General features: G+C 29.5%; 1 protein-coding gene and 1 long non-coding RNA gene across 8 annotated transcripts in view; one reads left to right on the forward strand and one right to left on the reverse strand.

Moving 5' to 3' along the window:
• The first annotated feature begins 359 nt into the window (after nt 1-359).
• Nucleotides 360-10,620, forward strand: part of LOC102675212 — a 49,637-nt gene continuing 39,376 nt past the window's right edge. Inside the window, exons 1-6 of one of the 2 annotated variants that reach the window (XR_420926.2) lie at nt 360-593; nt 1,328-2,505; nt 2,613-2,807; nt 3,038-3,132; nt 4,167-4,370; nt 5,102-5,905. This is a non-coding gene — a long non-coding RNA (uncharacterized LOC102675212). Of the gene's footprint in view, nt 594-1,327; nt 2,506-2,612; nt 2,808-3,037; nt 3,133-4,166; nt 4,371-5,101; nt 5,906-10,620 lie in introns of those variants that run through there. The other variant, XR_420925.2, reaches the window with a different exon arrangement.
• Nucleotides 2,497-10,620, reverse strand: part of LOC102674815 (solute carrier organic anion transporter family member 4A1) — a 46,813-nt gene continuing 38,689 nt past the window's right edge. For all 6 annotated transcript variants that reach the window (XM_031515344.1, XM_031515345.1, XM_006609973.2 and 3 more), the window contains 6 exons: nt 6,290-6,411; nt 5,759-6,028; nt 5,152-5,353; nt 4,221-4,368; nt 3,226-3,602; nt 2,497-2,797 (listed from right to left, as the gene is read on the reverse strand). In XM_031515344.1, the coding sequence (XP_031371204.1) occupies nt 2,596-2,797; nt 3,226-3,602; nt 4,221-4,368; nt 5,152-5,353; nt 5,759-6,028; nt 6,290-6,411 (1,321 nt within the window). In that variant the 3' untranslated portion in view covers nt 2,497-2,595. The remainder of the gene's footprint in view (nt 2,798-3,225; nt 3,603-4,220; nt 4,369-5,151; nt 5,354-5,758; nt 6,029-6,289; nt 6,412-10,620) is intronic.

Genomic DNA, 10,620 nt, shown 5'->3' on the forward strand with positions numbered 1-10,620 from the left:
GATAATTATATAAAATAAATATATATTAATTATTATTATATATAACAAAAAATTATATTATATAATGTTTTATATTTATTTATGATGTAATAATATTATTAATAATATTATATATGATATAATAATAAATGCATATAACAATATATACATATACAACGTATAAATCGTTAATAGAGTATTATTTTGTACTTAATAATTAATTATTCTAATTTATTCACAATTCTAATTTCATTATATGCAATTATATATAATTTATATATAAAAATAAAAAAAGAATCTTAAAATAATAATAATCTAACAGTCGATAAATATGTTTGCGATTGTATCTAAAGGTGATCACTCATGTAACTGCAGTTGAATTCTATATTTAACCTGTATGTACTGTACATAACCTGTAAACTAAAAACTACTCATCTGTGATTAAACTGTGTTATTTTTAGGTAAACAATTAAAGTAAAAAACTAAAGATATTATTTTTAATATAATAAGAAAAAAAAATATATAACTTTGAATATCAAGAATTATTCAACATTTATTACGTAAAGTATAATGTAATCATATGATTTTATCTGGCAATCATATTACGTGAACACGTAAGTAATTACAGAAATAGCTAGTGGTATCTGTATTTTAAGCATGTGAACAAGTTTTGACGTAAATATTATTATTGATTTTATGATCCTTCTATAACCAATGGATGGAAAAGATAAGAGAAATCAAAATAATTAACATATTTCACTAACTTTTTATTAGCGACACGTATAATACACGTGTTTAACATATTAATATTTTATAACAAAAATAATTACAACTACAAATCGCACAAAATTTCATATCAAACTAATATAAATGACATTTTATACGGCCATGTACTTTATTTGCACAGATATTTCAAGCATTTCTATTTTAATTGCCGCATTTTTATCGTGACAAATATTTAGAAATGATATAATTTTTTAACATTTAAATGTTTCAAAATTCTCTTATAATCGAATGATAAAATTTGTACGATCAGACATTCACAATTTTTAAGTAGATATTGATACCTTTGGTATAATTCAATTAGTTATAATATCAAAATAATATATAGTTTTTTCCCGTTTTCATTTCTTATCTTATGCATTAAACCTGAAAAAACATTTTGTTAAATATGATATCAAATTTTAATATATAAAATTTTCTAAAGTAATATATTTTTTATTCAACTTGTGAATGGGATATGTTAGGATTGATACCAAAACTTGCAACTATGTGTATCTATAATTATTTATATTATTATAAATATCAATTCATAATAGAGCTTGATCTATTTTTTTTTCTTTTTTAGATAATAGATAATTATCTTTATACAAGTAATAACATTATACAAATATGGTATCAATTCTATGAAAAAACAATGTTTTCCAGAAGAATTTCTATGCTACAATAATTTAGCTGGTCGTATAACAATTATATATTGCATAAATAAGATGAACATATAGAATAATTTCTTTTTTTACTTTAAACATCGACTATTCTTTGTGATAAATACATTTTTTGAATTTAATTGACAATCAGTTAATACTAAGAATACAATTAGTATGTCACACAAGTTGAAATTACATTCAGATCATATAATATAAGACAATATTGTTCTATAATTCTATATAATCATAATAGTCTTTTTTGATATAATAATTAACTGCAATTATTAATTTTTATAGAACAATACAGAAAGCGTAGTAATATATTAAGCAAATATTTATCTGTTATTCTTTTATTCTTATTGATATCATATAAAATCGTAATTTCATAAATGAAATATTCCATTGGGTAGTAATAAATATTGAAAAGGACTACAAGTGCACTTGCCCATTATATCTCATAATTGGTATTTATAGTTCTCTCGTTAAAAAACGAGACATATTATTAATACGATATTAAAAACAATGTTACGTTCTTTACAATTGGCAGTGATAGCTCTTATATGAAATATTTTACTTACTTATAGCAAACCGTATAAATGTATCTACAATTTTACGAATCAACAACTCTCGAAATAAATAATTTCACTCGAGTTTCATTGATTTTACAATTTAGTTTAGTTTTATATTACTTATATACGTCATTTCTGTGCAAATATTTTTTTACTTAACATTACAACAATAATAAATAATCACGCTTTTTATAAATTTCCCTATAAATTATTCGAGAAATTATTTCCTCCTGTTATAAACGATTATATTAATGAATAAAAGTATTAAATAAATATCTATCTATTCCATTTACATTTCAATCTTTTAATAGTTATTTTACAATAAACTATAAATAAAATTATTAAAAATGTATAATTATGTATTTTTTAAATATCCCTCCATTAAGAAAGTACCTATCAAATCGAAGAAGATAGATGTCGCAGTATCGATACTCGATTTAATAGACTAGCACATAGTGTCATCTAGTTTTAGTGGAGTGAGAGTGTACAAGAAATTTCTTTGAAATTCATTTCTTCGATTATTTCTTTTGGTAAGTTTGGCAAACATTAAAAGTTTTTATAAAATAATGATTATTCGTGATATTTTTAAGATAACATAATTAGAATACTAGAATTTTTCTTTACGGATCAATTATAGGATTTATTGTTGCTGGTGTGATTGGCGCTTCATGCTGAGTGTCGTTTAACACAAATGTCGTTGTGGGCTCTTCCCGCGAATTTTGTGCAACTTTTCTGCTTCCTGGAGGAATATAAGTCCACCAAGCCAGGAAAAAGAAAAGAAGAGATGCTGCTTTGCCGATGAAAGCTAATGCTAGCATATATCTGAAACAAGGTATGTTCATTGATTTTTGTACGATTGTAAATGCCTGATTTTGCATGATGAAAGTGAATTTTTAATAAAAACTTAATATAGTTTACAACTCAATTACTATAATTCTTATATAAGATACAAATAGTAATATTTGCATTACAAAGTATTATAAAATAATAAATCTTAAATTCTAATCGTTAAAACCGCCATTTTTATTTCAATTTTATTTGAATGAATGTTCTAATCTTTAGTGGCCATTAGTGAAATTATAGAGGACGCCATAATCAAGTGTGGAACGATTTCTACAGATATAGAAATAATTAAACGAAGATATACAAGCATGGAGGTAGTTTTATTTTATAATTTTTTTGAATAAGTAACAAATTCGAAAGTATTTAATACGATTTAAAGATTCAAATATAATTAATTTTATAATTACCTGCTCATGTATAAGTTATCATAAACGAGACAGGATCCTTCGCCGTCGCAAGTTTTGTTCCATAAAATGCATGTTTCATCTATGAGAGCACCGAACACCATAGGTGCTGGTATTGTGCCTAAAATTCTAACTTTGATCCATTGTATACCTAAGGCAAACGATCTTTGATCGTCTCGAACGACGCGAAGTGTCGCGGAAAGTGCAGGCATTGTGCAAAGAAAGGTTATAAACATGTTGCAAAATGCTAAAGCGATAAACGGCCATAAATAAGAGCATGATGTGCTGCAAGTAGTGTTTATTGCCTCGTAACTAATCACACTATCTGCAGTAGTTAGATTCATTGGTGGTGCTCGTATGCACGTGCAGTCTGTATATATCTGTAAAATAATAAGGAAAAATATTAAATAAATTATTATATAATTATTTGGAATTAATCTTAAAGATTCATAAATATGAATTTTGTGCTTTTGAAATTTGTTAGAATTTTTATCATTCTTTGAGCTCAATATTTTAATTTCGAATTTTATTTCATAAAATTGAAAATCGTTAGAGACAAGTTTGTAAATAAAAATGTAATATCCCATTGACTTTATGCAAATCATAGGTTTTTGAAAGTAATTTTTTAATATAATGATTATAGTTATAAAATAAATATAAAAAATAAAAATAATTTTAATAGTATTTTAGATAAATTATGAGAATAGAAACATTTAGTTCAAAGAAAAATAAATATTTATGATAAAATGTAATATCGATAAATATGATTATATTGACATATAATCAGTATTGAGCTTCATTTTTTTTTTTTTTAATTTAATGACTGATAATTTTTAACTGAATATAAATATTTATTTCCGATTTGCAATGAATATAAATTTTTATAAAATATATACATCACGAATTCCAAAGGTTAAGAAAAATATTTATTTTATGATTTCAAGAAATGGATTAGACTTTCATAAGCTTGCATAAGTACGATAAGAAATTATACTGACTTCGACGTTATTTAGTCGCATTCCTTGATAACATCCTGCATGACAAGGGGAATAGTACGTGATTCCATCAACTCCGCATATTGGACTGAACTCTGATCTCGAGCAGCCACAGCCATTATTGCACGTGTTATCCAATGAAAAAGTTTTTCTGTAAATATGAAATTTTTTGCTTATTATAGATATTTATTTGCATCTTGCAAATTTATTATATAATAGTTACATTATGGTCTATGTATAAATCTACTTGTTTCAAGTTTCTGATTTAATTTTCTAATTCTTTTCATTTTTAATTTTTATATAAAATAGTGAATTGACTAACTTAAATACATTTCAAATATCATTCAATAGAAATATCATATTAAAAATATGATTCAATAAAATGAAGCAGTGAATTATAAAATATTTGTTTTACAAAACTAAAAGTGATTATAGTATAGAAACTTTATTTATTTGAATGAAGTTTTAGTTAATACATTATTAGAAACCACCTATATAAATGTGAATTTCTCTTATTTAAACGAGAAATCAATAGAAATTAATAGATAGCAAGAAAAATCGATAAATTTCATTTAATATATATGAATTATATTTATACTGCAATGTAGAACCAATTTTCAGATAAATACGGAGTTTTATTATCAAAAGAAAGAAAAAACGAAAATTAATATCAGCACATATGAACTCGGAGATCTATTATGTACAGATAAGAATGAATAAAATCACAGACATAGGAAAAATGAAATAAAATATGAAATCCTCGATAAATACCATGCAAATTCGTGAAATAGTGTCATATTTTCCCAGAAATTTTAGCTTTAGAGTTAATTATAAAATGAAGTTTCAAATATCCAATTTTATATTGTTGAAATTACTTTCACAAGTAAACAGAATTTCGCGCGTCCATACACATATATAAATAGCAATCACTTACTTGGTCTGGTTCGAATAAGGTATAGTGACTCCCGCAAAGTTTAAATTCGGACAATTCAGAACGAAGCACAAAGTGAAGGCGATGCAGGATGCGGTGGCTAGTAGACAGAACTTTAAAATGCCCGAGCAGGGCAAATTAAAACGCTTTATGAGGTAACCACCGAGGAAGGTACCTCCACCGCCTGCGGGTACAGTCACCAAACCTGCAAGCAAAAAGAAAAAAATCTAGGTAATAAAATTAGGATGAAAGGGTATCTCATTTCGAATAGCGTGTTCTCCTCTCGATGCTATCGAAATTTCACGAAAATCACGTCGAAACATTAGTCAATTGTAAATATTCCATACGAAATATAAAAACGTCGAGGATGATTTATATCTCGCGACATACGTGCGAATAATTGATGGTAACATATCGTTCAGTCGATATTTTAACGAAAGAGAGAAAGAGAGGGATAAAAAATGTTTCGAGAAAGGTATTTGACGAAATATCGTCGATGATTACGCGTTGCGATTGACGAGAGGCGCACGAGGTTGTTTCTCTCGTTTTTTCTCTCTCTCTTTCTTTCTTTCTTTGATTGATTACAACAGAATGCTTGAATATTATTCACCCATTAGTAACGCGGCGGAACTAGCGCTGACGTTGAATTGATTTTCGATCAGCTTGGGGAGGAAAGCGGCGAAACCGGCGATAAGCAATCCTTCACTGGCACCTGCCAGATTTAACATGAAAAAGCCAGGATTACCGAGCAGATCGGTCAGGGCGCGAGGCAGTTCTCGTATTTTCGAGAATGCCTCTCCTCGATCGCTCGAGGACGATTGCTTTCTGGTGCTCCTTTGGTGCGCCTCTGACACCCTCTCTTTAGCCAATTTCTCTGAACCTGAAAAAGAGATATTTATTCATGTAAATTTGTGTGGATAGAACTGTTATTTGAACGTATATCTGAATGATTGTAATTTGAATGGAAATTTGTAAATAGAAAGATCTATAATTATTAAAGTTTTGTTGATATTGTGTATTGTTTCAGTGTAATTTTGAGATTATGCGTTGGATATTATGAAATTCCTGAAACAATAATTTAAAGAATGGTAATCTTATTATATAATAGTGTGTGTTGTAAAATATTTCACAATTCAATTACCAGGCAAAGCTGCTGGAAACGCTAAGATGGGTATAGCGATTATGAAACATAAAACTGCAGCTGCTAGGAAACCTATCCACCATGCTCCCACCCATACGTTGCTGTTTGGTGTTAAGCCAATCCTGGAAATTGGTTCCTTAAATTATTACAAACACTTTTGCAAGTCAGACAAAGTCGTGAATAGAAAAAGAATATTTATTCACAATTATTAAGTGCTATATATTAAATATTATTTCTTATACAAATTTTCTATTCTCAAAAATTATTTTAAATCTATGATATATTATCATGCTTTTTAAATTTGAATAAGGATTCATAATTCTTATTTTATTATTTATCCTTATTTAAATCAATTGTTCTTTTGGATTTGAAAATTTGATGGCAAATATTTTATCGTTCAATTGTGGAGATCTCGAGTTACTCCATTTTGATTTAATCTTATATTTAACTTTTGAAATTCTATCTTTTCAAATTAAGGGGAAAAATTGACGTAAAAATTCTTTTAATAACTCCGTCGATCTCCACGTTAAATCAATCTACGAATTACCAATATTTAAACGGAAACAAGTTGAAAGTGCTGCGTCTCTAATATCGCGAAACGGGTCAACCCTATCTTTTTTAAACGCTTTAAAGTAGGCCGCGTAAAACAAATAAGAGTTGGGAAGGATATAGCCGGGGTAAAAATGTAATTATCCCGGAACAGTAGAGCGGATTGTAGTTCGTACAACACGGTGAGTAGGCCGGAATTGCTTCACCGTCGCGGAACTTCCGGCGCATCTCGCCGCGGTTTTTTAATTGCGCCAGCGAGAAATCCCCTTTCCGAGTCGAGCTTCTGCAACTTTTCCGACTAATTGCCGGTTACAGAGCTTCTGGAAGCTTCTCTTTTTCCTCGGCCTCGATGATTCGATATCGAGGAAAAATTTCTAATTTTAGAAAAAAATATATACGTGCATATAAAAAGAGGATGATGAAGATTTTTATTTTGAATATATATTATTTTCTATGGGTTTTTATTATTTTTTTTTAACGAGAATATTAACTAAATTTATAAATAGAATTCAAAGACTTTAAATTTTCCAAAATAGATTTTTGCACGTTCATAAATTTTGCGTTTAGAAACATTAAAAATTTAACGATCAAGTAATACTTTCCATATGCTTTCTAAATATGAAGATAAAATACAAGAATGCAGTTTCTGCATCCAAAACCACGAACACAATACTCTTCAATCCTAGTCGCTCATCATCCTCTATTACTTTGCACAATGCGCCATCATCATAATCGGGAAAATTCTTTCAGAATCGGGATATTACAGCGGCATAACTTATCCGTAATAATCTCGAGATAGTGAAAAAGCGGAAAATTGTGAAAAAGTATCCAAGTTACTCGAAATGACTGTCTGCCGTCGAATCTTGGTCCGCTAAATTAAATGAGGCGCGTGCATGCAGAGAGGCGAGCTCGTAACCGGAAGTGGCCGTAATGCAACTAGTTACCCCATTCTTTTCCTTGCTTCCGGCTTCGTACACCGGAATAGCGGAAGGAAATGTAATTGGACTCGCGGGAAATGTTATTAGCTCTCCACAAAACGTTCGTTTCTGTTTCGTTTTATTAAAGATCGCGAAAGGATGAGGCAGGTCTCTCTGTTTGCAAATTATCGGATTGCGGCTGCTTCGACACGCAATTTAAGTTTCGCTTGGAAATCTCGATAATCTCTTGTTGCGAGACAGCCTTTAAACTTTCGCCGTTTAGGCGTTACGATAATCGAATTTTAAATTGAGGATTAGGGGGCTTTTATCGTGAAAGTGCTTAATCTTAAGGGCGAAGAATGTTGTTTGATTAATGGAGGGGGTCGTTTAGCGAGGAAAATTTGATACTTTTTGATAAATTTCTATGGATTGAAAACGTTGAATGATTTTGTATGGGTTTTATCGATAAATATGAGATCATATTTTGATTAATTTTAATTAGAATAGCGATGAAAATTTAAAAAACAATATACATATATAGAATCATTCCATCGCATCTCTTCTCAATAATTTTCGATTGAAAATTTAATAAATTTTTATAGATATGAAACAATATGTCTCATAATATTAATTCATTAAATATCATAATATAATAAATCATTTAAAAATAATTCATGTCCACAAAAGAATTATTAAAAAATTATATTTTCTTCGTCTTTTTCAATTTTTATTTGAAACATTCTTTCTCGTAATTAATATTATTATAAACTCAATTAAGATATTAAAAATGATTGAGTCGATCTTGTTTACTTAATAGATATAATATTTCACGTTGAATCGATTCGATATGACGGACAAGGACTTTTTTTTATCGATTGACGAGGCAGAATATTCCTAGCATAGGCTTTACGTAACTTTTTTTCTCATCAAAGTTACCAAGGCCAATGGATCTCATTTTTTCCCTGGTAAAACCTCGACTGCGAAGAGGTGATTGATTGCCCGGAAACGGCTGACTAACTGCGCGATCATCCCTTAGCAGACTAACTGCACTACACCGAAGGAATCGCCGTTTACTTACCCTCTTTTTCTCTTTCGTTTTTTCCCATAGTAACTGATCTTTAAATGACGTTCGAGTAACGTGACTTTTCGATGTTGATTTTACTCGTTGACAATGGATGCGACGAAATTGAAAAGGAATTTCTGATCTTTAGAAAAACGAAGACAAGAATACAATTTTAATAATTAATTTTATCGATATCTAACAAACAAATTATTAAATTCCCTATTTTATGCAAAAGTAGAATTTTTTTTAAAAAGAGAATCATTATTTTCCATCGAAAAAAGGAAGAAATAAAAAGAAAAATATAAACGACTGTTAGATTCCTAGATTATTTTACGAAAATTTCCCTTTCCAAATAATTTTTCAATAAAATTTTCGCGTTTCCAAAGGAAAAAAAAAAGGTTTATTAATTAAATGCTTCCAATTCCGCAAAAAACGTTCTCTACCGTCCCCATGTTTACATCGATTCATTTCTAGGAGTGGAGCTTTCGAATAAACTTTCAAAAGAAAGTTGCAAGGGTTCTAAATTTACTGATGTCCACTCGGTTCCTCCGTAGAATCAGTTAACCGTGAAACGCGAAGGGAAATCCTTTCGACTTTTAATTTCAGTCCCCATCCTAACCGCTTCTTGCTCCATCTTCGTCGCGTTGCTCGTTGCTTCTTTTCTTTCCCCTCTTCCTCTTTTGTCGTTCTCGATGTAAGCTGTTACCATAATAATTTCTTGGCTCCTCGAGCTTTAAAAGGGAACAGGCTGTGCCTCGATTTATTAATCGAGAAAAGAAATAGAAGGGAAATGATTGCTCGCGGAATGTTTTGACACTCGAGGCATTTAATCGGTGAAAGAGACAAAAATGGGAACAAAGGAACGAAAGGATTATTTATTTTTTCGCGCTTTCTTATTCCTCGAAGATAAATTTTGTCGAATAAAAAATTTCGAGAAGAATTACCTTTCATGGATATTTTAATGCGTAGTATTTATATCGTGATATTAATATATAAAATAAATATCATTTTTGTAAAATAAGCTATTGCGTTTGTTAGCGTTGATAGAGGTTTGTTTATTTAATACGTACGTATTGCAATAAATATAAACGTATTGAAATTAAATCCAATAAATTAAAGAAAGTTATGCGTTTTCGCATAAGCTTTTAAATTGCTTTTTAAATGGAAATCAATTAAAATAATTTTATAAATGGAACGGATTCCTATAAAAATTTGCTCGAATAAAACCGTATCAAGTTTATTTATTTTATTCGTGATATCAATCTCCTCCATTTCTTATTAATACTTTAACCTCTTTTCGAAATATCGAAACGAATTACGTGACATCAAAACTCTTCTTAAAATCATTCGTATAACACGAATAATAATAAAAAATGTACTAATCCGATATAAAAACAAAAACTGGTAATTTTAGAAATAGCGACATAAAAAACAAATAAGAGGAATTTCAGCTCGCGATACCCGACGAAAAAAAAGAAAATAATCAAGAAAGGGCCAGAAAACCCGTCTCTCGAACCATACCTCGAAATCGATATCCGGCCATTTAAAAGTAAAATTCGCAAGGATGGAAGCCCTCGGACGTTGAAAAAATCCTTCACACGATCGACAACTCGATTTATCGTTTCTATGCTTGCTGTTACACGTCACGGTTCCAGAGAAATCAGGAGGACGAAAAAAAGAAAGTGAAAGGGAAATTAAAAAGAAAAAAAGGAAAAAAGGAAAAAGACGAGAGACGAGATTAATTCGATTCTCGCGTGGTGGGGTGCGAGGGGGATGGGGGAGGGGAGAGGGTTGCTCCGTGG

This window comes from Apis dorsata, unplaced genomic scaffold (genome assembly GCF_000469605.1).
Source record: "Apis dorsata unplaced genomic scaffold, Apis dorsata 1.3 scaffold_67, whole genome shotgun sequence".
Taxonomy (NCBI): Eukaryota; Metazoa; Arthropoda; class Insecta; order Hymenoptera; family Apidae; genus Apis; species Apis dorsata.